Below are 27,988 nucleotides of genomic sequence, written 5' to 3'. Positions count from 1 at the left end.
TGGTTTTGTTAGAAGGGTCTTGTAGGGCTTTAGGGTCTATGTGGTAAAGTTGGCAAATTTTTGTTAGTTGGGCAGACCAAAATTTGTCCGACCATACACTTATTGAGCTGATTTTCAAAATTTGCCTTGGGGAAGATTGCTTATTCGCCTTCCAGTAATTTACCAGAGTTGAATGAATTTTTGCCCTAACTGATGAAATCCCTGTCTCGGCCCAAATTAGTGCAGCTGGGGTCGCTGATGGTAGAAACAGAAGTTTTTTTAGAAATTTGTTTTGAACTATCTCTAATTGGTCAAGTAGAGGGTTTTCCCATCCCCAAATAGGTGCTCCATATTGCATCATAGGAACAACTTTGGCTTGAAATATTTTTAAAGCCGGGGAGACTAGGTTGCCACCTATTGAGCGATAGAAGTTCAGGATAGTTCCACTAGCTCTAAGTGCGGCCAGTTTAGTGCACTCTATATGCTTTCTCCAAGAAAGGGAATCGGAGAAATGGACACCAAGATATTTAAAAGTTCGACATTGCTCGATTGGGTGACCGTTGATTGACCATTTGTGCATTGGTGACCTTTTGCCAAATACCATGATTTTTGTTTTGGAGCAGTTAATCTGTAGTTTTTCGGTGACACAATATGATGATAGCTTTAGTAGAGCCCTTCTGAGTCCATTGCAGGTTATTGACAATAAAACCATATCGTCTGCGTATAGCATGAGGGAAACTTTCCTTTGACCCAAGGAAGGGGGGAACAGGTCCATTCCCGAGACAGCCGATACAATATCATTTAAATAGAAGTTAAATAAGAATGGGGCCAGGGGACATCCCTGTTTAACTCCTTTAGTTATTAAAAAAGGGTCTGTCAGGGAGCCTGTTGGGCCCACTCTGACTCTGGAGCTGGTATTAGAGTATAATGATTTTATCAAGAATAGAAGACGTCTGTCTATTTTGGAATTTTTAAGTTTCTCCCATAGTCTTGGTCTATCTATTGAATCAAACGCAGCCGCTAGATCTACAAAGGCTACATATAAACGTTTTGTCGGGCCTTGTATTGATTTTTTTGCTAGGGAGGAAAGAGTAGCGCAGTGATCTATAGTGCTACAGCCTTTCCTAAATCCTGCTTGTTCGGGGCAGATTATCTGATTTTCCTCCTCCCACTCCTCTAGTTTCATCATAAGAAATTTTGCGTACAGTTTAGCTCCAATATCTATCAGGCTTATAGGACGATAGTTATTCGGGTCTGAGCGATCACCCTTTTTGTATATTGGGATGATTATACTTTTATTCCAACCAACTGGAAGAACGCCTGAGATGTTTATTTGTGTGAAAAGCTTGGCCAAGACGGGAGCCCACCAGTCTGGGAAGTTTTTATAAGTTTCTGGGGGTATCATGTCCTCACCAGGGGCCTTCCCTTGTTTGAGAGAAGAGATTAAGTCCTTAATTAAAAGTGGTGAGACTGTTGGCCAGTGAGGCATTGATGTCTCCTGCCGTGGAAGGGGCAGGGGGTGTGATGTAATTTGTTGATTATTATGACCGACATAGTAATCGAGCCATTGTATTGCTGTAATCTGACAAGGCTCTCGGGGTCGGTTTGTCCCTCTAGATATCAAATCCCAGAACTTACTCTCATTTCTGTCCTTAACCGCTTGTGCAAGAGAGAGCCGGACGGTTCTGGCAAATGAGTACTTTTTCTGTGTTAACAACTGCTTATAACTTGATCTGAGTGACACTAAAGTTATTCGAGTAAAGTTTGTCGGATCTCGCAAAAAACCCCTTGCATATTTCATTAACTGTTTCCTGGCCTTTTTGCAATCTCTGTCAAACCATGACTTGGCCCAATATCTGTGTGGCTCCTGTAAGTGTATCTTTATTAATTTTGGTCTTAGGGCTTGAGTTATGTTTTGATAGTGGGCCAAGGCTTCACCAGAGTCATTTATAAGATTTTGTTTGAGGACTTGAAGTTGGGAACTTGTCAGGAGATGGTCAATGGAGGTATGTACCTCTTGAGACCAGGACTTTCTCCGTTCTGTTAGTAAGCACCCATCCCTCACAAGCTTTTTAGGAGGAAGGCTGGGAGGGGGTGTTTTTAAAGACAGCAATAGGGGAAAGTGATCACTCTCTGGCCTGTTGTCTACTTTGAACCCAGTGACCTCTGAGTAAAGGGGCATCGAAATAAACATGTAATCGATTACACTTGCCCCTCTACTGGCCATATATGTGTGTGTTCCATTAGAAGAGTCCTTTTCAGAGCCATGTGGACTATGGAGGGATGACAATTTCAAGAACTCTGCTAGCCAACGTCCTTGCTTGTTGGTAAATATGTCTTGCGATGACCTGATTTCTATGACTGGGGATGGAAAGGAGATGGGAAATATTCATGTAATTCCTCTGTAAAGCAACATGTATGGGGAATATTTATTTATATTTTATTTTATTTTAAACATTCATACCCCAGTTTTCTTTATAAAATAAGCCCATTGTAGCTTGCAACCATTAAGAAATAAATCATAACATACACTAGTTCCCCATCCCTAAAATAAATAAAAGACGGGGTAAATCCAAATTTCTATAATCAATTTCACACAACAAAACCAAAAGCAAGCTAAAACAATTCAGCACAAAATCGAAACTCAACTCTCTCAACTCCCACACCAAATGCTTGGGTGAAATATAAAGGTCTTAGCAGCTCAGCTGAACTAGAGAAAGCTTAATGTGCTCTTTTTAATTCATGCAATAATTGTGAATATACATTGTGAATATATATTTGCATAGCAGCAAAAATCAGTAGTAAACGTGTTACCACCAATTTTGACAGAGTGTGATGGGGGAAGGGACACCCTTTGGCAGTCATTCAATTCAAGCACAGTCTATTATCTTTTTTTAGTATCTTGAGCACAGTCAAACAGAACATAATAAATTCAAAACTAAAACTTGAAAGGCTTGCTTCTTGTGAAAACTTGCTTCAGAACACAGTAAAACTTGAAAAACTACTATGGGGAGAATATACTACTTCACCGGATTGTGTGAGGATAAAATGAGATAAGATCTCTAAAGCAGAAAGTTCTTCAACAGAACTCTTCTTTCACTGGAGAATCATGAATGTTGTACAGGCAAAAACTGATAAATGGCTTCTTCGGGGCAGGAAAAAGACAAAGCCAATACTAGGCAGGGCTCAACAGATAAAGAGGGCTAGCAACAGTTCCAGATTTCACCCAGTATGATGAAGTTGCTTAGATATCCTGGTTAGGCCACTCAATTGTCTTTGGAAAATAGATGTAGAGTTTTAAAATAAAAACAACTTACCGTTCAATACTAAACATGGTTATTCAGAAATATGTCCATCTAAGTTCAATGGCCCCCCTCTAGGATGCACACCTTAACATGGTGAGGGGGTTTGAGAGTGCTGAAGAAGCTGAGAGCAATCCCGGTGAAGAAGCTGAGAGCAGGGGCACCCAAGGCGGAATGGTCAAAGCTGAAACACCAGACTAAGATGAATCCAAACTCAGAGGAAGGCAATGGTAAACCACCTCTGAATACCTCTTACCACAAAAACCCTATGAGCAGAGTGTGCAACATGCAACACGAGATGATGCTAGAAGATGAGACCCCCAGATCCGAAGGCACTCAGCGAGCTACTGGGGAAGAACAAAGGACAAGTACGAGTAGCGCTGTGACTAATGACGCAGCTGGGTCAAAGCCGAAAGGAAGCCCAGAGGCTGATGCGCACAGATGCGAAAGGAGAGTCCTGAGTTGTATGACGCACACAATAGGAAGGTCCAGTTCGGAATAAACTTCCCCCTGGGATAAAGACCAAAAAAATATGAAATTTTAAAAGGTGTAGGCCTAGAAGTAGGCATTGTGAGAGCAGGAGCACAGGATATAAATTCAGAAGGGCAAAATTACCACAGGCCAAACCACAAGTGCCAAAGACACTTGAAGAGAGACACTGCTTACAAGTGCCTGTACGCTAATGCTAGGAGCCTCCGAACCAAGATGGGAGAACTGGAGTGCTTGGTCTTAGAGGAGAGCATTGATATAGTGAGCATAACGGAGACCTGGTGGAATAGAGAAAACCAGTGGGATACGGTTATCCCTGGATATAAACTATATCGGAAGGACAGGGAAGGACGTACTGGTGGCGGAGTCGCTCTATACGTGAAAGAAGGCATTGAATCCAGCAAGCTTGAAACCCCAAAAGAGGCAGACTCCTCCACAAAATCGTTGTGGGTGGTGATACCATGCCCCAGGAGGGATTTAATACTGGGAATGATCTATCGTCCCCCTGATCAGAATGCTCAGGGAGACCTTGAGATGAGATATGAAATTGAGGAAGCATCCAAACTAGGAAATGTGGTAGTAATGGGTGACTTCAACTACCCAGACATAGACTGGCTGGATATGTGTTCCAGTCATGACAAAGAAGCAAAATTTCTAGATATTCTAAATGACTATTCCCTAGACCAGTTGGTCATGGAACCGACCGGAGGGACGGCAACCCTGGACTTAGTCCTCAGTGGGGACCGGGACCTGGTGCGAGATGTAAGTGTTGTTGAACCGATTGGGAGCAGTGACCATAGTGCTATTAAATTAAACATACAAGTAAATGGCCAATTGCCAAGAAAATCCAACGCAGTCACATTTGACTTCAAAAGAGGAAACTTCACAAAAATGAGGGGATTGGTAAAAAGAAAGCTGAAAAACAAAGTCCAGAGGGTCACATCACTCGAAAATGCTTGGAAGTTGTTTAAAAACACTATATTAGAAGCTCAACTGGAGTGCATACCGCAGATCAGAAAAGGTACCGCCATGGCCAAGAAGATGCCAGCATGGTTAACGAGCAAAATCAAGGAAGCTCTTAGAGGCAAAAAGTCTTCAGAAAATGGAAGTCTTGTCCGAATGAAGAACATTAAAAAGAACACAAACTCTGGCAAAAGAAATGCAAGAAGACAATAAGGGATGCTAAAAAAGAATTTGAGGAGCACATTGCTAAGAACATGAAAACCAACAACAAAAAATTCTATAAATACATTCAAAGCAGGAGACCATCTAGGGAGGCGATTGGACCCTTGGATGATAAGGGAGTCAAAGGTGTACTAAAGAACGATAAGGAGATTGCAGAGAAGCTAAATGAATCCTTTGCATCTGTCTTCACAGTGGAAGATATAGGGCAGATCCCTGAACCTGAACTAACATTTGCAGGAAGGGATTCTGAGGAACTGAGACAAATAGTGGTAACGAGAGAGGAAGTTCTAGGCTTAATGGACAATATAAAAACTGACAAATCACCGGGCCCGGATGGCATCCACCCAAGAGTTCTCAAAGAACTCAAATGTGAAATTGCTGATCTGCTAACTAAAATATGTAACTTGTCCCTCGGGTCCTCCTCCGTGCCTGAGGACTGGAAAGTGGCAAATGTAACGCCAATCTTCAAAAGGGATCCAGAGGTGATCCCGGAAATTACAGGCCAGTTAGCTTAACTTCTGTCCCTGGAAAACTGGTAGAAAGTATTATTAAACCTAGATTAACTAAGCACATAGAAAAACAAGCTTTACTGAAGCAGAGCCAGCATGGCTTCTGCAAGGGAAAGTCCTGTCTCAGTAACCTATTAGAATTCTTTGAGAGTGTCAACAAGCATATTGATAGAGGTGATCCAGTGGACATAGTGTACTTAGACTTTCAAAAAGCTTTTGACAAGGTACCTCACCAAAGACTTCTGAGGAAGCTTAGCAGTCATGGAATACTAGGAGAGGTCCTCTTGTGGATAAGGAATTGGTTAAGAAGCAGAAAGCAGAGAGTAGGAATAAACGGACAGTTCTCCCAATGGAGGGCTGTAGAAAGTGGAGTCCCTCAAGGATCGGTATTGGGACCTGTACTTTTCAACTTGTTCATTAATGACCTAGAATTAGGAGTGAGCAGTGAAGTGGCCAAGTTTGCTGACGACACTAAATTGTTCAGGGTTGTTAAAACAAAAAGGGATTGCGAAGAGCTCCAAAAAGACCTCTCCAAACTGAGTGAATGGGCGGAAAAATGGCAAATACAATTCAATATAAACAAGTGTAAAATTATGCATATTGGAGCAAAAAATCTTAATTTCACATATACGCTCATGGGGTCTGAACTGGCGGTGACCGACCAGGAGAGAGACCTCGGGGTTGTAGTGGACAGCACAATGAAAATGTCAACCCAGTGTGCAGCAGCTGTGAAAAAGGCAAATTCCATGCTAGGGATAATTAGGAAAGGTATTGAAAATAAAACAGCCGATATCATAATGCTGTTGTATAAATCTATGGTGCGGCTGCATTTGGAATACTGTGTACAGTACTGGTCGCCTCATCTTAAAAAGGATATTATAGAGTTGGAAAAGGTTCAGAAAAGGGCAACCAGAATGATCAAGGGGATGGAGCGACTCCCTTATGAGGAAAGGTTGCAGCATTTGGGGCTTTTTAGTTTAGAGAAAAGGTGGGTCAGAGGAGACATGATAGAAGTGTATAAAATTATGCATGGCATTGAGAAAGTGGATAGAGAAAAGTTCTTCTCCCTCTCTCATAATACTAGAACTCGTGGACATTCAAAGAAGCTGAATGTTGGAAGATTCAGGACAGACAAAAGGAAGTACTTCTTTACTCAGTGCATAGTCAAACTATGGAATTTGCTCCCACAAGATGCAGTAATGGCCACCAGCTTGGATGGCTTTAAAAGAAGATTAGACAAATTCATGGAGGACAGGGCTATCAATGGCTACTAGCTATGATGGCTGTGCTCTGCCACCCTAGTCAGAGGCAGCATGCTTCTGAAAACCAGTTGCCGGAAGCCTCAGGAGGGGAGAGTGTTCTTGCACTCGGGTCCTGCTTGCGGGCTTCCCCCAGGCACCTGGTTGGCCACTGTGAGAACAGGATGCTGGACTAGATGGGCCACTGGCCAGATCCAGCAGGCTCTTCTTATGTTCTTAATGTGAGAAGCATGAACCAAGGAAAGTTAGAAATTGTCAAGCAAGAAATGGAACGTATCAACATTACAATACTTGGCGTGAGTGAATTAAAATGGATGGGAATGGGACATTTTCAATCAGGCAACTACAAAATATTTTATGCAAGAAATGAGGAATTAAGAAGAAATGGGGTTGCTTTAATAGTGAGATGTGATGTAGCAAAAAGAAGACATATAACGTAAGGTCTGAGTGAGTTATATCAACGAGATTTAAGGGGAAACCTATTAGCATAACCATCATCCAAGTCTATGCTCCAACGCCAAATGCAGAAGAGGAATTGGAGAGATTTTACGCAGAAGTACAGGAAGGAATTGATCACACACCAAAACAAGATGTGCTGATAATCATGAGGGACTGGAATGCAAAAGTAGGGAATAGAGAAGAACTAGGAATTGTGGGAAAATGGGGCTTAGGAGATAGAAATGAAGCAAGAGAAAGACTTATCGAATTCTGTGAAGCCAATCATTTGTTTCTTGCAAACACAATTTTTGAGCAACCAAAAAGAAGACTGTACACGTGGACATCACCAAATGGTCTATATAGGAATCAAATTGATTATACAATTGAGGGCCTTTGGCCGAAAGGCAGGGTATAAATAAAGTTTAATAATAATAATAGGTAGCAGAAGATGGAGAAGTTCCATACTTTCTGCAAAAACAAAACCAAGAGCAGATTGTGGTACAGATCATGAACTGGTCATATCAAAAATCAGAGTAAAGTTAAAGAAGAACAACAAAGCACTCATAATGCCAAAATACAATTTAAATAACATCCCAGAAAAATATAAAGATCAAATAAGGAACAGATTTGAGGCTTTAAAGTTAGTTGACAGACAACAAGAAGAACTATGGAAGAATGCAAAAAGACAATACCTCTTGTTAAAAAGAGAGAAAGACCTCAATGGATGACTAACAAAACTCTTAAAATGGTTAAAGAGAGAAGGAAAGCAAAAGCAAGAGGAGATAGAAACACGGTCAGAACCCTAAATGCAACAATACAGCGACTAGTACATAGGGACAAAGAGAACTATTACAATGGTTATTGTGTAGAAATTGAAGAGGACAACAAAAAAGCTAGAACAAGAGCCTATTCCAAAATATTAGAGAAATGAAGGGAAATTTAAACCAAGGGTAGGGATGTTGAATAATCAACAGTGGAACGCACTGACTGACCAAGATGAAATAAAAGGAAAATGGAAGCAATACACTGAAGAACTCTATAAAAGAGATGCAAATATGACAGATTCATTCATGGAGGAACCATTTGATGAAGACCCAGAAATTTTAGAATGTGAGGTGAAAGCTTCTCTTAAAATACTTGGAAGAAACACTTCCGGGAAGGGTGACTTAGCCTGTGCCTGCTTTTGAGACGGGCTCCTGCCTCAAAAGAAGCTTATTCAGATATATCAGTCAGATTTTTTCTTTTTTTGACTGATTAAACTTCTCCCGGGTAGGGAGAAACGAAGAGATTAACCTCAAAGCCTATTTTTGTTGGGACGACCAGATCTCATTAATTTATGGGACGAGGTCCAGCCGACGAAGGTGGGACGGATTTTTAACAACAAGCTCTATCTGGAAAAGCGAACGTTCATCTTATCTTCTAAGAGAGAACGCACTAACAGGCAAGCACCCTTCTTTCTATATTTTTCTTTTACTTGACTTAAATTGTTGCTGTTTAAAAGAGATTTGCCAGATTGATCGGTTTTTGACATCTCACTGGGGAGCCATAACTTCTCTCTGCTACTCACTAATTAATAGCTTATCTCTGTTTTTGTTGCAAAAAGCTGTCCTGGATTTGCATTCTAAAGATATACACAGAAGAGGGATTTCTATTCCAGATTTTTATTTTGAAGAATATTATATTGTCTGAGACTACTCTCTTTTTGGTCTATTTTATTTTGACGAATCTGTTTCCTGACGACCGCCATTAATTGTTTCGATCCTGGGAACTGCATTTTGTTTACTTAAGCATGGAGAGATAAGGCTGTCTGCTCTGTTTATACTGTGATGTCACCAAGTTTGGAGTATTAACCCAATTGTTGCTGAAATAAGAAGTGGTTTTCCTATATTTTTCTTTTAAAATGGCAATTAAGAAAGTGGCTGAGAAGCTGGAAATAACTATGTTTCAGAAAATAATGGATGAGATTGAGATAACGAAACAAAACCTGCGACAGGGTTGTAAGGAGCTGAAAATTGAATTGAGTAAAATGAAGCAGGAGATTAAAGATATAGGGGTCCCTGTGAGAGAGGTGACCCTGGAAGGGGTCCCTGTGAGAGAGGAGACCCCGGAGATTGGAACAAACGTGGAACAGGAAAAAGATTTGGAGTCTATGGACTTTAGAAACAAAATCTATTGTTTGGAGACACAGGAGATTAAAGACATAGGGGTCCTTGTGAGAGAGGAGACCCTGGAGACTGGAACAGGGGTCCCTGTGAGAGAGGAGACCCTGGAGACTGGAACAGGGGTCCCTGTGAGAGAGGAGATCCCGGAGATTGGAACAAACGTGGAACAGGAACAAGATCTGGAGTCTATGGACTTTAGAAATAAAATCTATTGTTTGGAACTCAATGTTATCTCTGAAGAAATTAATGAAGATTCTAGAGATAAAGTTATCAATGGCATGGATAATCTTCTGGACTGGAATGATGTGATGGAGCCCAATATAGAGAAAATCTATGGAATTAACTGCAGCCATGTGACAATGGAAAAACTTTCAAGAGATGACCCAGTGTATTTTGAAAAAAAGAACAGAGATATGATTTTACAGCAGTATTTCAGCAACCTATTCAGAATGGATGGCAAGAAAATATTTGGGATAGAGGTAATTCCCATCAGACTCTTACTATATGACTATGGCTTTGACAGCAAGATTATTATGGAATACTGATAATGGAAGATTGGATACTGAAATTACTGGACTTAACAAGACTACTGAAGATGGAAGATGGAAAATGGAACTAATAGGGATAATAGAACAATGGCTACTGAAATTACTGAACCTAACAGATTCTGATGTGATGGATTAATTGAAATGTTTATTTTGACTATGGTTATGACAATAAGATTATCATAATTAGTAATGAGATGGATTAATCGATATGCTTATCTGGAAAAAAAATTGATAGATATATTTCTTAAAGAATTGAAACCTCTCTTTGACTTTTTGTGGAAAGAATAAAGTAATGTTTATGAGATTTGATGATTAAGTAAGATAACTACTGGAGGAAAGTGATTTTATAATATGACTTAAGAGACAGGATTGTTATATATTATAGACTTATAACTGATTTGATCTTTGACAAATGGGAAGTCAATATTTTACTCTTTATTTTTTATTTTTGTTTTTTTTTTTTTCTTTTTTTCTTTTTGTTTAACTATTTTTGATTTTGTTTTTTGTCTTTGAATGTTTTATGATTTTGTCTTGTATGTTTTATGAAAATCTGAATAAAAATTATTGAAAAAAAAAAAAATACTTGGAAGAAACAAATCACCAGGAACAGATGGCATACCAATAGAGTTGCTACAAGCTACTGAGACTGAATCTGTCCAAATTTTGACAAAAATTTGTCAACAGATATGGAAAACTAAACAATGGCCCACAGACTGGAAGCACTCAATATACATCCCAATTACAAAGAAAGGGGATCCCAGGGAATGTAGTAATTATCAAACTATTGCCTTAATATCCCATGCAAGCAAAAGTAATTCTCAAGATTCTACAACAAAGGCTCTTACTATATATGGAGAGAGAAATGCCAGACGTCCAAGCTGGATTTAGAAAGGGTAGAGATACCAGAGACCATATTGCAAACATACATTGGATAATGGAATGGACTAAGGAATTTCAGAAGAAAATTATCCTGTCCACAGGCATGGAGCCCATTTTGGTTTCAGTGCCTTGGATCTAAACCTGTTCTTGTGGAAGCAGAAAGTATTTCCATTCAAATAAATTGACCTCGCTTCCATGTCTTCCGATTCCTTGCTCTCACACTGCAGCCTCTTTTCACATATCATTCTGGAGGATCCCACAACTCTGGAGCAGCTTTTCAGGCATATAGGGGGCTCTGGTGAAGTGAAGGGGAAGGGGAAACAGCCCCCTGCATAAGCACATGTTCTACTTGCACTTCTTTGGATCCAAAACTAGCTGTAGCTCAGAAGTTATGTCAACTGAGTCTTGGACAACTAATCTCCATGGGAAGGCATGCTGCTAAATAACCCAAGAACCTGAGACAATAAAGTGTTTTCAATAAGTTTGCCTCTTAAACAAGGTCAGTATAAGATACTATATTGATGGTTCTTCTGCCAGGCTAAGTAAGATGTTTTCTACAAACAGACTGAAATGTTAAAAAGTATTCAGCAGGTCATATGAAACATGTTTCCATATGTAGTGGAATTGTCCATTTGCCAAACATTATTGCTTGCAAGTCTTTGGTTGTATTGTTTGGGTGATGGGAGCCAGATTGAATTTGGGCCCAGCTACTACTCAATTTATTTGAGTCTGACATGAAATTACTGGTGGAAGCAAAGGTGGAGAAGGCAAGACAGGTAAAGACCTTCTATCCCCTCTGCCATATCAAATGATTACATTCATGTTAACTTTTCATGTACATGATTTAATACCCCACTTCTTCAATCCCATAGGATTCTCCAACAGAGTAACATGCAGTATAAAGTTTAAAATAATAAAAAACCCAACAACAATAAAGTATGGTTTAAGCCACAAAGTATACCATCAGCCCTGGTATATTCCATGCTTGATCAGCTGAGAAGGGGGAAAAAAGAGTGTGGTATTACCCCACAGTAGCTAAAAGCAGAACATCCATTTTCAGAGGCAGTATATCTCCGATTATCTGATGGTGAAAACAAGGGCTGCCTATCTGTACCATGGGCTGCTTTTGAGTTTCCCAGGGTTCTCTGTAGCTTGCCACTGGAATAGATGGAATGGCTGATCCAAGAAGGCAATTCTAACTGGGATGCAAGCAGAAGGTAATAATAGTATTTGGGGGGGGGGGCTAAAAAAGATCTAGCAGTTGTTGATCACAAATGGCACACTTTTATTTTTGGCTAGCAGAAAACTTGAAAGGTGTGCCCAGTAAGGGGAACGGTGTGACTTTTCCACCTGAAGAATCCCTGCAGGGTAGGGTGCGAGAGGCATGCAGATGGAACAGATAGCTTGGAACACTCCAAGCAGGTTTACAAAAGACCCCTCCTAGTCCTCAATGCTACCACTCACCTCCGACCTGATCCAATAGATTAAAACATTTTAGAAATAAGACAAAGGTAGCAGAGGTGTGGCATTTATGTGCTGGTGCTGCTGAGAGTGTGCTTTGAAATAAAATACTGCATTTTACATGTTGTGGAGCTGTCGTGTGCTGTAGTAAGGGATTTTTCCCTTGAGATGTTCTTGAGTGGAGTTGCTAAGTGGCCATTATTTGGAGGGACAGCTCTTCTTTTACAGGGCCACGTTTTTTGTCTTTAGGATATCACAGTCCAACAAAGGGCTCATCTACACAGGAGCATTTCTTTGTAGGAAATACACTTCTTTTACCTTCATTTTTCATTTGCATCATCTGCAGTTCCTGCTCAAAAGTTAGCTGCCAATCACTTTTTCCCATTCACACAAGCAGGCATTCCTCTGGGGAGGAGGAGTCTTACTTTTTCCTTCTGGCCCTGCCCTCTAATTATACATTTCCACTCCCTCTGGTTGCTAGGTGACCAAGCATGCTCAGTCTGTTCTACCAGCTACAGTAGGTTCCTTAAAAAAAAAAAAAACCCGGAAGTGTGAATATCTGTGTTTTCTCTGGTAGAATACCGCTGAAATACAAATCTTTGTTTGAGCAGTGTTATCCTTTTGTGCACAAGTTGTAGGAAAAAGAAAATAATGGCACCATTTGAAGCAACATAAAAAAGACCAACAGAATAGAGGAGAGCAACCAGAAGTTGCTTATCAGCCTACAGGAAACAAATTGAATGAAGGGATGAAGAGGGGAACGACTGACACACCCACCTAAAAGCATCAGAGCAAAACCTCTGCAAGCACTAGAGAAAGGGAGTGAATACTTTTTTCCCCTTCCTTTTTGTATTATCAGTGGATTGGGTTAGTATGGATTTACTTGCCAATAACATCATGTGAACCATGCAAATTTAAAGGAGATGTGAATAGCACCAAACATACAGTAAACAACCATGAAGATGAGCCCATAGACAAATTATTTTTAAAAAAATGCAATTTCTTTGAAGCTTGTCAATAAATTCTTCAGTGGAAAAATAATGGTGAATAAACTGTCCCCCAGTAATAGCAATCATATAATTTGTACTGCACTGTCAAGTGTTGACAACACTTCACATGCATATTTAGTAGTGATCCTTGTAGCAACCCTAGCAATGTAAGTCAGTATTGTATGGGAAGACTGAGGCTAAGAAAGTATGGCTTACCTAAATTATTTTAGCTGCTGGAGATCTTCTTAAATATTGAAATAATGTTGCTACAAGGGAAAGGGCTTTTCTAGCCAATGGTGGAACACCTGACACCTACTTTAGTGTCTTTTGGGTGCCAAGCAAAGACTCTTTTTTTGCCATCCTAGGCCTTTTAACGCCATGAGAATATTATTTGACCATTATTTAACATGTTATCTTTGTCTCTTTAGAATCTAAAGAGACTGACTGCACATACACACTATACATTTAAAGCGTATTTAAAGTACATGACTTCTCCCAAAGAGTCCTAGGAACTGTAGTTTGTTAAGGATGCTGGGAACTGTAGTTCTGTGAGGGGTAAACTATAGGTCCTATGATTCTTTGGGGGAAGCAGTGTGCTTTAAATGTTTGGTTTATATGCAATGATGACAATTGGACAGTTTTGAGCTTTTGTAGGGGGGATTGAGCCTTGCTGATGTGTTAATTGAATTGGTTGCCAGTAGCCAGTGTCTGTTACTGAATTGCTCCTGGTCAGTTTTATTGTTGAATCTGTTGTACTTTTAATTGTTTCACATCGTTATTGTATGTTGCCAAGATAATATTTTTAATTAAACAACTAATTAATGGATATAATAATAATGAGGAGAAGGAGAAGTAGTTATGTGATGGGATTTCTGGAACGTTATTTTACTTTACATATATTTTTGCAGACCACTTCACACACAAAAGTTACCAAAGCATCGTATTTATAAAATAAAATGCAATATAAAAGATTAGGAACTCAGCAAGCAAAAGGCAATACAAGGATTTCTACAATTACACAGTGATTGTTCCCTAAAATGACTGGGTTACGCACATCAGGGAAAGCCTTTTTAAACAAAAAATGCCCTCAACAGATGCCTAAATCTCAGCAGGCTGGGTGCTTGCCTGATTTCCTTTGGTTACTTATTCCAGTTACTTATGCAAGGTGGATTAAAATATTTAAAATAAATAAGTAAGACCACCTAGTGAATACAGACCAAAAGCAAGATTTGAACCAGGTACGTCTGGCTCACCTCTGGCAATTTATGTACAGAGTACAGGCACAAGGAAGTGTCTGATGTTATTTTAAGAGCCCTTTCTCAGGGCAGTAAGGCATGATAAATGCCCTATAAAAGTGGCACTGTAAACCACACCCATCTGCTGGGGAACCGTGTACCTGCTGAATTTCTGCCTGTTCCCAGAATAAAAAAAGAAAGTGGAGGGAGGAGAAAGAAAAATTGAAACTTGCCTCCCTGCTGCCCGAAGCTAAGCCAGATGAGGGTGCAGGCATGGCTTCTACTAGGCAGGCCTCTACCCGTTATTCCCCCCCCCCGTTTCAAATGCAGCACTGCGTGAGATGGAGAAAGGCCAAGCAGCAACTAGGCGCGCGCCCGCCTCTCCATAGCTGCCGCTTGAGCTGTCACGGGCCACCCATTTGCGCGCGCCCGCGGAGCTCGCTTATGCCTGGCCTGCAGCCAAAGACAGCTTGAGCGAGTTGCATCAGACTCGACGGTGCTGCTGCTGGCGCGGCTGACCTGCTGCTGCTGGTGTTTGGGTACCAAAATCTGGACAAGGAATCTCCACCACTCAGCTCCACAGAGGATTTCATTTTGTTCTCCCCGCTGGCCAAGAAATTGTTCCCGCTTGAAGCGATCATTGTTGACTGGCCCTCGAATCTCTCTCCCGCAACAATGCTCTCCAAAACCAACCAATTGCTAAGGAAATTCTCCACCACGGCCACGGTGAGTGTATCCAGATCTCTCTCTATATCTATAGGAGCAGATTTGGAGAGATGCTGCTACTGCTTTCTTCTTCCCCCTCCGACCCCCCCAAAAGGCTTTTTGCAAATAGGCTTACATTGTGTTTTGGTCTCGCAAAGATTTAGTAGGCATCTTTTGGTTTGCAAGGAAACAAATAGCTGGGAAAGAGTTGGAAGGGGGCAGACGGGAGGGGACAGTCAGTGGACCTTTAATAATGTGAGCAGACAATTAAACACCCATGCACCCACGCAGAAAACTTGTTGCTTAGAGGAAATTTGGACACTGGCGTTTTATTCAAGGGCTAGTCATTTCCAGTAGGTGACAATGACTTCGCTTTTGGGATGCACCTATAGGTAAAGTTTGTATATTCCCTAGAAATCTCAGCACCATGGATGCTAGGATCTGCAGCTGCGACCCCCCCCCCGTTTCCATTCCTATGGAATAGTCAGCACTAGTCTGGTGTTGTATTAGCCTGCTTGTAGGATGGTTGTGCATTGAGTTTTTCTTCGGTGTGCGTGCATGCATGTAGAATGCATGCAGTTAGTGCTCAGCTTGCTCCCTCCCTTCATTCCTGATACTGCTTTTGGCCATGGGTGTTGCATGCAATTTATGCCCCAAACCCCGGCGAAATGTGACATTTTCCCCAGACGGCGCATTTCTGTCATTGACTATAGTTGTATCCTGCCGTCTTTTTCCGAGAAGCTAAAGACAGCTTTTTCAGATTAGTTTCCAAAGAACCCCACGTTGGTCGACTAGGCTGAGAGAGAGTGACTGGCTCGCCCACCAAGCTTCGTAGTTGAGGAGGGATTTGAACCCAGGTCTCTTAGGTCCCAGATTTCCAGCATTCTAAACATCATGACAGCATTGTACATAAGCTCCTTGAGGTTACCAGCCTGCAAAGACTAGTAAACGGGGCACATAGGAAACTGCCTTATACCGAGTCATACTGTTGGTTCATCTAGCTCAGTATGGTCTGCACAGACTGGCAGCAGCACTCCAGGAAGTTTTTCTCAGCCTTACCTGGAGATGCTGGGAATTGAAAATGGGACCATCTGCTTGCAAAGCAGCTGAGTTATGGCTCTTTTTCAATGCTGTTGAAGACTGGCAGAAGAGGTGCAATTCTATGCTGGGTGTTGAAGAGGGGGTTTCCCTTCTCTAGCAACGTGCTTGGTTTCTATGCTGGGAACAGAGGAGGGCCAAGCACTCCAGCCCTCCTTTGCTGCTGCCTCCCCCCCCTTACTTACCTGCATGAAATTCCATGTACTTGCCTGCATGCAGTTCTTAGCCGCTTGTGCTGTTGCTACTAACATAGACGCAAGGCTACATTTCCGTCACACTGTCTTGCCGCTTCTGTGATTTCTGGATTGAATGTGATTGCAAGGACTCATGGATGTTGGTGGACTATTGTGATATCTTTATTTATTTATTTATTTATCAATGAATGAATGAAGATATCACAATAGTCAACCAACATCCATGACAGTCTTTGCAATCATATATATATATATATATATATATACCACCCTTCCTCCCAGAAGGAGCCCAAACCAGCAATGAGCAATGAAGCTCCTCGAGTCTGCCTTCCCACGTACCCACCCACCCATTTTGTTTTAGTTTTGGGGGGGTAATGTTGAGGCTGATCCCTCTCCCATGCATACTTGTATATAGGAGAACACATGAAACCAGATATTTTTTTTAAAAAGTTATGATCCCCCCAACTTATGCTCTCACCTGGACATGACTACACTAACACCTGTCTTCTTGAGGCAGGAATTCTGCTATTGTCACTGAAAGGTTGATTGTGGCTGAAATGCACTTGTGGCTGGCTTTCAGGTAGAGTGCAAAAGGACCCTTAAGATCCTCGTAAACATGTGTGTGTGTAGGAAAGGCAGTCTAGTCCCGACAGTGAAACCCACAGTCTCTACCAACTCACTGTTGCTTTACTGAAGCCTGGATTGTACAGTGTGTTTGACAACACTGTCTGGTATGGTGTCAGCAGTAGCCTGAATGAAAAAAACCTCTATGTCGAGGGACTGATATAGTAAGAAGGTTTAAACTGAGCTGCTTGGATTGCATCAGCAATGCTAAATATGAGAATGAATGGCTGACGACAGCACATTGCATATGGATGGGGAGGGGTTTTGCCTTGCTCTAGAGGGGCTCTGCTTTAGATTGCCACCTCAAGTTTCACTGCTGAAAAAAGAACACTCCATGGAAACAGAAAGAAATCCCATTGCTTTTTTTAAGAAGATGAAGTAGCCACGTAAACATCTGCTCAAGCAGCCAATCTACAGCCCAGCTATGCATAGCTAGGAATTGAATATCATCCAAGGGAATGCACATAGCTCAAAGGTAGGGCATCTGCTTTGCATGCAGAAGATCCGTGGTCCAATCCTTGGCGTCTCTAGCGATCAGATAGATTGCCCGTACATACATTCTCCACCTTGTCACTGTTTTTAATGTGTCTTTCTTCCTCATCTCTCTGTGTGTTTGGCTGGCACTGTTAAAGTTACCCCCATTTTCAAGACAGTTAAGAAAACCACACCATGTTTAAGTGGTCAGGTCCACACTGAAGTTGAAAGGGATGTCCATGAAGGAAAACTATACTGTTTGGACAGCCCTAAGCACACCCTCACCTACAGCTTCCTTCAGGGTGGCCTTACCCTTAGAGTGAGGTAGCTGCCTCGGGTGGCAGATGCTGGGGGAGAGGCAGCAAGGAGTTGGAATTCCATGTGGCCTGCCCTGCACCCCTTAAATTAACCTTCTGCCTCCAGTGCATGAGAGGATGCTGCCCCATCTCCAAGAGGTGCTGCCCCATCTCTAGTGCCGAAGTAAGATTCTGCTGCCAGCTTCTGTATGTGGAAGGGCAGGGGAAGGGACAACACCCTCTTGTGCAGCTCAGGCAGCAAAACCTCTTGGGCAAGTCCTGATATTATTTCCATGTGGGTATAATGGTTATAGCATTGGGGGGTGGGGGGTGTACAGCTGTATATTCACACAGTCATGTTTCTTTGTTTTGTTCATAAGGTTTCTTACCTGCCCATCACCATAAGGTTGCAGGGGAAGTTACAACAGTCTAATACATAGTTATAAAAACAAGTAAAACAGTTACAATGATTAAAAACAAGTTAAACAATTCCAACCAGAACAGTACAGTAGGGCCCCACTCATACGGCAGGTTAGGTTCCAGACCCCTGCCGAAAAGCGAAAAGCACCGAAAAGTGGAACACCAACAATAAAATGGCGCCCAATGCCCTTCTTGGAGCGCGTCATGCCGAAAAACACTGAAAAAGCCGTATGAGTGGGGCCCTACTGTAATTGAAAACTGCCATATTAGCGGAACGCTGAGAAGCGGAACGCCAAAAAGCGGGGCCCTACTGTATAACTTGATCAAAAAAAGTGGGTGCTAAAAACATAATACTTCAGTTGTGAAAAGCCAGGGTAAAGAGGTGAAAAATATAAGAATCACATGTGAATGTGTTTCAAACAATGAGACCAGATATGCCTTCTTACTATAACAGTCTCTTGACATAAGTTTTGACAGTGTACCGGGCAGCATTGTCAAACACAACTAATTGTCTGAGCCTGCACATTTCATTGTTTCAGCATTGTACATTACCATGTGTCAAAACTGGCTCCTGCTGGGAGGGACGAGTCATCAATCAATCAATCAATCCCATAGCCATTTACCAGAAATTTACAGTGATATGGGAAATATGTTTCTGTATAAATTGGATCTCAGGCTTGCTCCATATATGATCCTTTGGCTGTATAGATATCACTTCTCTTGGAGAAAAAGCATGTTCTCTGTGTGTATCATGATGCATGATTTAGTATGTGTTTCTCGTTCACCATGTGAGTTTGTGATCAGCTATGAGTGTCCCCCTGTACATGCACAGAGCAAAAAAGAAAGGAAGAAAAATGAGACAAGTGTTCATTGAATGTGACTGAGCACACATTATGTACACACTTCTTGTGAGGAATTGCTCTTCTTGTTCATCAGTCGACTTACCTGAGTAAGAGTCAACACAAGATTTACAGGGAAAAGGCCAGCCTTTAGGTCTTCTGAGCTGTATTATCCTTTTACTTTGGTTGACAGGATTTTTACCAAAATAAACTAAAGCTGGCTTTGATAGGCCAGAGTCTTTTTGGACAAGAGGTCTACAGGCACTTACAAAAAGAAGGCCACAAAGTTGTTGGAGTTTTCACAGTCCCAGACAAAAATGGAAAGGCTGACCCTTTGGGTAAGTAGTCTATGGTGTTCAGTGGCTACAATTGTTATAATGGGGCTGTCAGACCCCTACTCTGGGTCTGGTCTCGTAATGGATCTCTGACACTGGCCCCAGCACAGGTCTCTCACGATCCCACTACTAGGCGCCACCACCTGACACTCTGTAATGCAATACTGCCCTGAGACTGTGCCTTTGTCTCCTCCTCAGATTGCTATGTAGTGTCTGGGTGCACTTACAGGCCACAACCCCCCTGTATCTTTCTGCCTTTAAAGATTACAGCCCTGGGTTGCTTTTGGATACTTTCTGTTGTTACACTATCCCTTCACCGCTGCCACCATTGATACTGTTCCCAGCTTTGGTATTGCTCTGCCCACCCTTCTGGTCTGTAATATCCCAGCCAAGGATCAGGCGTGTTGTTAAACCAAAACTATTTATTGAATGACACGAGGAATAAACAAGATTACTATAAATTCAGTCAACATGCGTCTGGTTACATAATAGTTTTCTCTTTATATGTCTTAGTCCTAAAACCTGCCTCACTACCCGCCTAAACACAAATCCACCCCTCCAAAACCCAGAGCCAATCACAACTCAGCATTCCTCAACATTCCAACCTATGTACTCCCCCTTCTCACTCACTCTACTTACCACATTTACCCTACAAAACCGACACTTACCATAATTACTGTGCAACATTTACAGGGGCATCATAGGGGCCAGTACGGTGTTAGCATGCACCATGCTGCTTTTCCTTTCAATGTGCTAAAAATGTGGATATGTGTTGCTGTTGGGTTTGTTATGACTATCTAGCCGCTTCCCCAGACATACAGCTGTCTTGCCTTACTTTGAGCTGAATAAATTCATAGGCTGCATCATTAGATACAAAATTATAGCACCAATCAAGCCCTTCCTTCACCACTCCAGCAACGTCATAAGATCAGGACCATCTGTAGGAAGAGCCTACAATGTCACTTCTTCTGTCACCAGGATTGTTCCAGTTTCTTGAAGGGGCAGCGCTATTCTAGGAAGGAGCCACATCATGGGCTTCTCATACATGGCTAGGGTGACATCGCCAAAAAAGTGGAAACACATCACCAAAAGAGGACATAGATTTGCATAAAATGTGCATATGCTAATTTAAAAGTATACATGCAAATATAGAAATAATGGCTCTAATTAAATAAAAATACAATCTCTCTCACTATTATGGAAAAGACTGTAAGTAGCTAACCTGCGTGCATGTCCAAGTGCTAATTGTGTTGACGGGCAACTTCAGAGCCCACCTGCTCGCCCTTCTTAGGATTCTTTATCTTTAAACCAGACTTGGACCCTTCAAATAGAGGACTCCTTCAAATAGAGGACTGCCCTCTGTAAAGTAGGACACATGGCCACCCTACACATGGTCTAGATCAGGGGCAAGGAATCCTTTCAACCCAATGGCTGGATCCTTAGTTCCCCCATCCACCAGGCCACTTTGATAGGTGGATGGGGCTGCCCACCTATCAATCACCTGATTACACCATGTTGTCAGGTGACCCATTTTTTTTCTCTGCAGCATGCCTTGACTTCAAGCCGCACTGCAAAGGAAGATCCCAGCCAGTCCAAGCGGGGCTGAAGTCACTGACAATCAGCTGATCAGCGGTGGATAAACTTCAGAGTTCCCAGTCGGAAACTCCAGAGTATAGCTGATCTTAGAGGGGCTTGAAGATGACTGCCAGACCTAATTAGGCCTGTTGATCAGAGGTTTCCCATATAGATCTTCCAGTGATGCAGACCTGATTGGCTCCTGCAGCTGAAGCAGCATAAGAAGGGGGCTTGATCTGTTTGTACACCTTTTACTTATATATTTATTATTTATTTATTGCATTTATATACCACCCCATAGCCGAAGCTTTCTGGGCAGTTTACAACAATTAAAAACAAGTATACAAATTTAAACCACTAAAACCCATAAAAACTGATAAGCAAGTTAAAAACAGATGTTATTCAAATGCTGTTACAATGCCTGGGAGAAGAGGAAAGTCTTGACCTGGTGCCGAAAAGATGACAGGGTTGGTGTCAGGTGCACCTTGTCAGGGAGATCATTCCATAATTTGGGGGCCACCACTGAGAAGGCCCTCTGCCTTGTTGCCGTCCTCCGAGCTTCCCTCGGAGTAGGCACCCAAAGGAGGGCCTTTGATGTTGAGCATAGTGTACGGGTAGGTTCATGTCGAGAGAGGCATTCCGTCAGGTATTGTGGTCCCAAACCATGTAAGGCTTTATAGGTTAAAACCAGCACCTTGAATCGGGCTTGGAAACATACAGGCAGCCAATGCAATCTAATGCAATATGTATTTTCCACTTCAGATGTCCAGTCAACAAAAAATATTTGCAAGTGTTCTTTTTTCTCCTTTATTTTGCAGCATTGGCTGCAGAAAAGGATGGAACCCCTGTGTTTAAATTCCCAAGGTGGAGAGCTAAGGGCAAGCCTGTACAGGAGGTTATCGAAGCCTACAAATCAGTTGGAGCAGAGTTGAATGTCCTTCCATACTGTACACAGTTCATTCCCATGGATGTTATTGACAGTCCAAATCATGGTTCTATTATTTACCATCCGTCTATCCTTCCCCGTCATAGAGGAGCTTCTGCAATCAGTTGGTGAGTAGGCTGGATGAAAGCCTAGCTAACCATCCATTTGCATGTCTGGTAGTGAAGGTGGGAGGCAGAAGAGGAAGGCGGGAGCAAGATGAGGAGTTGCTATTATTGGATGTGGGGCAAGAGCAACCCCTGTTTTGGTTCTTTTGTTTGTATTCCAGAAGGAAGATAGAGTTAGGGTCCTCCAGCTGGCTCGGCTTGCCTACCTTTACCTGTGCTCTTCTCTGCCTAACTTCCGTTGTAGACTGATCTGCTCAGGGAAGCTGACCTGCCCCTCTTTCCTTTGTCTTCCTCTTCAACTGTCCGAGGAGAGAGGAGACATCTTTGTCTTTGCTCTCTCTCCTGAGCTATGAGGGCTGTCCTGCCCAGAGTACGAGACACAAGACGGAGGCGAGGCTGGAATTAATTATTGTTTTATTAGAGTAACGGTTACATCAAAAGCAGTGCGCTTCAGAGCTTGGAAGATTACTTTTAAAAAGTAATAAATTACAGTTACAATTACTTGGCCCCAAAAAGTAGTAATTACCGTTACAATTGCAATGGCTCTGAAAGTAACTGATTACTTTACTTTTTCTCAAAAGTAATCACTACAATTACATTTCAGTTACTTTTTAAAAAAACTCCTACAAGGTGCTGGCCTTGGCTGCTGCACATCTAAGAAGCCTAAAACAATATTAAAAATAAACACACACACACAGGGGGTAGTAGAATAAAAAAATTATCTGTAAGATTAACATAATGGCATAACAGAATCTCACATCCCCCCAAGCAATGAAGATACCCCAACACTTGAAGATTAACATAACGGCATAACAGAATCTCACATCCCCCCAAGCAATGATGATACCCCAACTCTTGAAATCAAATTTTACACTTGAAATGCTTTTATAATATGTTTCTGTTATGTCTCAAAAGAACAAGATGCTCAAAGAGCATGTCAGACAAGGAATGTCTTTTTACAGTCATTACGTTGCCACCAGTACTGAACAGGCATTCTACTGCGGCGCTTGAAGGCATGCCTGTGTTGTGCTGCAAAAAACACCGCAGCACACGTGGAAAGCCATGGAGTGATGACACTTCCCTGCTGGGAGACCTCAGGTACCTCACCAGTTCCTCCTCAGCAGTGTCCACTGCTGACTTCTTGCCCTGGAGCAGAAAGTTAAAGAAGTCATCTTCTAAGTCATCTCCTTCCTGGTCTTTATCTGAAGACTGATCACTGTCCTCATTAAGTACACCCATCTTTATTTCAGCTTTCAACAAGGCTTCCACTGTGTATCTAAGAAAGAGAGAGGATATGTTAACACATATATGTTAGGAAACCATCATCTGCTCTTCATTTCCTGATGCTTGTCATGTCCCCTGGTTCAGGGTCCAGCCTGAGCCTGTGGATGATGACATGGAAGGTAGAAAGGTGACCAAGTCACCACACTCATGGGGCAGCACAGCAGACCCTTAAGGATTACCTGCAGCAACCCAAGGTTGTGATGAGGAGCCCCAGGAAGAAAAGGCCCAGCCCCTGCCTACCACCTTAAACCCTCTGATGCCTCCCTTGAGACAACATTTCCCTTGGAGTAATCCACCCAAAGGGCTTCCCTAATGTTCTTACTTGTTGGTATGGGTGGCGGCCTGACACGATTCCAGCCAATCTAGTTTGAAGCGAGGGTGTAGGCAGGCTGCCAGAAGAAGCCTCTTGTCCTCCCAGATAGCTGCAGACCGCTTTCTTAGGGCTTCGCGCACACCTCTCAGCAGCTGAAAACAGTATGTGTACCTCTCAGGTTTGTTTTCCAGTCCTTCTAACTTGCGGTCCAGATTGCAGAGTGTTGGTAGCAAATACCCCATGAACATGCCGTTCTCCCGTTGCAGGATATCTAGGGACTGGGCTAGTGGCTCCATAATCTCTGTGTATTCCTGTACCACTTCAATCTCAGTAGCTGTGATCCTGGACAAGGAGCAGCGGTCCATTATGGCATGCATTTTTAGTGGCACAGTTGACAGGAGCTCATGTAGTTGCTTCAACGCATCAAAGGTGGAATTCCACCTGGTCTTATTCGGTACCTTCAGATGCACACCACATTGCGCACGGATATACTTAGCAATCTGGGCTGACTGGTTCTGCTTGGACCACAACTTGCTGCACTTTCCCATCAAGGAATGAAACTGTTTCTTGAAAGGACCAAGAGATGGTCTTTAGATGAGATGTTATGACATTAATAATGTGATGATTATGTATATAAGGAGATTGTATTTTATATTGTATTTTATATTGTACGTCGCCCAGAGTGTCCGTTCAGTCGGACAGATGGGCGTCTGCTAAATAAAATTTTATTTATTATTATTTATTTAAGAAGACTACTTTTGGAGGAGTCAGAAAGCATGGCCTCTATGTCTTGTGTTGCCACAAGGTTGAGGGTGTGGCTAGCACATCTCTGGTGTGGTGGTAAAACAAAATCCTCTCCTGAGTCTGCAGCTTCTTCCTCTGCCTCAGGTCCTGTGTCCAGGATCTCACAGATAGGCACAAACTCCACCTCAGCCTCCTCCTCCTCCTGGTTATCACCATCATCGTCACTGGTGCCTGCAGCTTCCACTGGTTCTTTGGCCATGAAAACTCTGAACGCTTTCACAAAGTTGGAGCCATTGTCTGTAGTAGTGCACATAACTTTGTTGTGGATCCTGTACGGCACATGTACATCATGCAGTGCTTTTGAAAGGACATCGTATGTATGGCGCCCCTTCAGACGCTTACAAGCCAAGGCCCCGACCTCAAGTTTCAGGGTAGTTGGGTTGATCCAGTGGGCTGTTACCCCAAAGTAACTCTTCTTGCCATTGGTCCAACAATCTGCAGTGGTTGCTATATATGCCACAGCACCCATTCGGTTTGCAAGAGTTTCTCTCATGTGGCATGCTCTCTTCTCAATTCTGTCTCTCAGAGTCTTGGCACATATGATGGTGAAATCTTTGGGGAGTCCAATGCGAACCAGATTAATGAATGATGGTTTGTCCACAGTCTGAAGTGGTAATGTCTCCTCTACAATGAAATCAATGATTCTCCTGTCGAGATTGCTCTGGGTGACAGGGCAGATCCCCACCTCTCAAGGGTTGTCTGCTGCTGCTTCAGCATTTTGGGAGGAGGGGTGTCATGCATTGGTTCAGGAAGGCCACGTCTCCTTGCCTTTATTGCTTCTTCAATTGCTCTCAGCTTCTCAGGGTGTGCCCTCTGAGGAAGAAGAACAAAGCATGAATCCAAGAAAAAATGGAAGAGGAACTTCACAATTTAAACATAAATAGACAATGGACACTCTTTGAGGACCAGCATGACAAAGGCTTACCTCAAAATGTTTCTTCACATTGGATGAGGAGGAAACAGCTGATCTCAGATTTTTGATCCTTGGAAGGCAGTAATTGCATCGTACAACAACATTTTTCCCACTCTGGCTCACAAATGTACAAGCTTTCTCAAAGCCAAACCATGGTACTTGCTGTTCTGCAGATGTGGCTGTGGGCAACTGGCACTGCTTCATGCCCTCCTCCTCCTCATGCACAGGGCCTCCTTTCTGAACCTCACTTTCTAGTTTTGCCTCCTCAGGATCAACAAGCTGTGACTCAAGTGGCCGCACTAACTGACTGCTGCTCTCAGCAGCAAAACCTGCAACAGGCGTCTCTGTAATAAACAAGAGATAATGCTCCTATATGGGTGAACTTCAGCTGTGATGTGCCCCCATCTCTTCCCCGTGCTGCAAGATCCCCCAGTCAGAGTGGAAGTAAGCAGGTCGATAGCACAATTAAAAGAGATCCTATTTGCATCATTTTTGCTCACTGAATAACCCTGCCTGGGCCAGTCTAACCTACTATCTCACAGGGTTGTTGTGAGAACAAAATGAGACTAGGGTTCAAATCCCCACATAGCCATGAAGCTCACTGGGTGACCTTGGGCCAGTCACTGCCTCTCAGCCTCATGAAAACCCTATTCATAGGGTCACCATAAGTTGGAATCAACTTGAAGGCGGTACATATATTTTTTATTTTGAATATGATGATTATGATAATAAATATGCAGCATTTCAAATTAATTCTGTATGAGAAGCATTCCATGCCAAGCTTGGAAAACCAAGGATGAGGTATAAAATGTAGACAAAAATACTTTTGACAAAATGCCGTTTATCTTTTATATCTATATCTATAATTAGCAATACAGCTGAATGATGTATGTAAAGTATTTTTTCTTTCCCTTTTCTTTTTTATTAATATTTTGGTACTACTGCTAAAGTTCTGATGAAAGAATAAAGCATTCATTAGCCAAATTCAAATGATTAGAACACATCACATAAATTCCACTGAAGTTGGAGTTTTTGCCATAGAAAATGGAAAAAACATATAACCTATGATAGCCCAATAGACAATCAGAACTAATATAAAACCCTATTGCTTCTCATTTGCAAATCTTGCAAGATCTAAGGTAACTCTAGATCATGTGAGTTCAAGTGATGCATGTTATGTACATTTGTATAGATATTAGCAGAGATTGTCAACAGTCTATGATGCTTGTGTGTGCCAATGTGTGTGTTTGTGGCAGGCTTTTACCCTGCACTGAGATCACTGAGACTTAAGACTTAGTAAAATAAGAAAAGCTATTTCATTTATAGAAATACATCGTAGATAGGAAAGGCATACCTAGTTCTAAGTAACTAACTTAGAGGCGCAACACCCAGGTTTGGGAGTTGCCCTCACTGCCCCTTCTTCATGTGTACTGGAGAGTGACAGAATAGGGCTAGAAGCAAATAGAAAGCAAAAATGGAAAGTAGGGTAACATCTAAAGAAATACTCCCCTTTACATCTCTCCTTTCTTTCTTTCTGTATATATATATATTTATTTATATTTATATATATCCCGCCCTTCCTCGCAGTAGGAGCCCAGGGCGGCACTGACAGTGGTTGACCTTCACTTCCTAAAAAGCAGTAATGATGAAACCCCTCAACATTGCCTATTGCAGCCTGTGCAGCTTTGGCACTGTTCATCTTATTGAAGCTTACTTGAGCTTCTGCTTTTTGCATCTGCACATTCTTTTCTAGGCAGCAATTGTGTTGCAGCGACTGCACCACACAGCCTGAGACTTCTCTCCTCCTTGCTTTGGTCACCACATGGCAATGTCATCAAGAAAGGGCTTGCACATAAATATACAAGCCTGGGCTGTGATGAGAACAGATTAATCTCAACTCTGAAATTCACTGTATGTGAACTGAACGGTACTTGTCTTCATGGTCAAATGATTTTTTTTTAAAAAAAAACCAACTCTAGGGCTACAAGCTTTAATTTTCAGCAGATTAATTAACTAAAAGGAGAGTTGATTAATCAGTGGGGCCTATTTTTATTGGTAAGAATGAGTTTTAATATGAGACACTTGTTTATTGTTTTTAGAGACATTTTGTGTGTTACTGTACCGGGGAATGCATGAAACAATAACAAAGACCAGCCTTGATTTTTTTTAACTGTGTGCCCTAGAGCTTCTGTATTGAATTCTTCATTGTCTTGCACTCCTTTTAATTATTATATTCTGGACATTCTCATAGATTTGAAGTCTTGGTGATAAGCAAATCAATTGAAATGTAATTGATCAGTTTATTGAAAGGGAGAGGATTAATCAGTTAAACATTTTAATTTTACATTGCCCAGATATTCAGCTGCAATAAATGGATTTTTTTCAACAAGAGGTGATCTTCACAGGTACCCCGCCTGGGGATGCTGTTGGAGAGAATGGGGTTTACAGGAGTTGTCTCTCTCTGGGACTGGGAATCTCTCTCTTTCTCACAGAACATGAGTTTGAGAACTGGGGGACTGAGAGGAGGAGCTGCAAGGACCCTACTTCTCACCTCATCTCTGCCAAGAACAAAAAAATCAGCCTTAAGCCATTTATTATACGCCTAATGATTTTTTTTAATTATTATTAT

General features: G+C 42.0%; 1 protein-coding gene across 2 annotated transcripts in view; it reads left to right on the top strand.

Annotated features, from left to right (window-relative positions):
- Nucleotides 1-27,988, top strand: part of ALDH1L2 (aldehyde dehydrogenase 1 family member L2) — a 70,779-nt gene that overhangs the window by 6,117 nt on the left and 36,674 nt on the right. The window contains exons 1-3 of one of the 2 annotated variants that reach the window (XM_061638909.1): nt 15,097-15,161; nt 19,279-19,423; nt 21,814-22,048. The exons of the other annotated variant lie outside the window; for it this stretch is intronic. Coding sequence (XP_061494893.1) covers nt 15,111-15,161; nt 19,279-19,423; nt 21,814-22,048 — 431 coding nt within the window. The 5' untranslated portion in view covers nt 15,097-15,110. Of the gene's footprint in view, nt 1-15,096; nt 15,162-19,278; nt 19,424-21,813; nt 22,049-27,988 lie in introns of those variants that run through there. 2 annotated transcript variants of the gene reach the window in all.

This window comes from Rhineura floridana, chromosome 8 (genome assembly GCF_030035675.1).
Source record: "Rhineura floridana isolate rRhiFlo1 chromosome 8, rRhiFlo1.hap2, whole genome shotgun sequence".
Classification (NCBI taxonomy): domain Eukaryota; kingdom Metazoa; phylum Chordata; class Lepidosauria; order Squamata; family Rhineuridae; genus Rhineura; species Rhineura floridana.
Note: the sequence above shows the minus strand (reverse complement) of the source record. Positions and strands in the feature narration are given on the sequence as shown.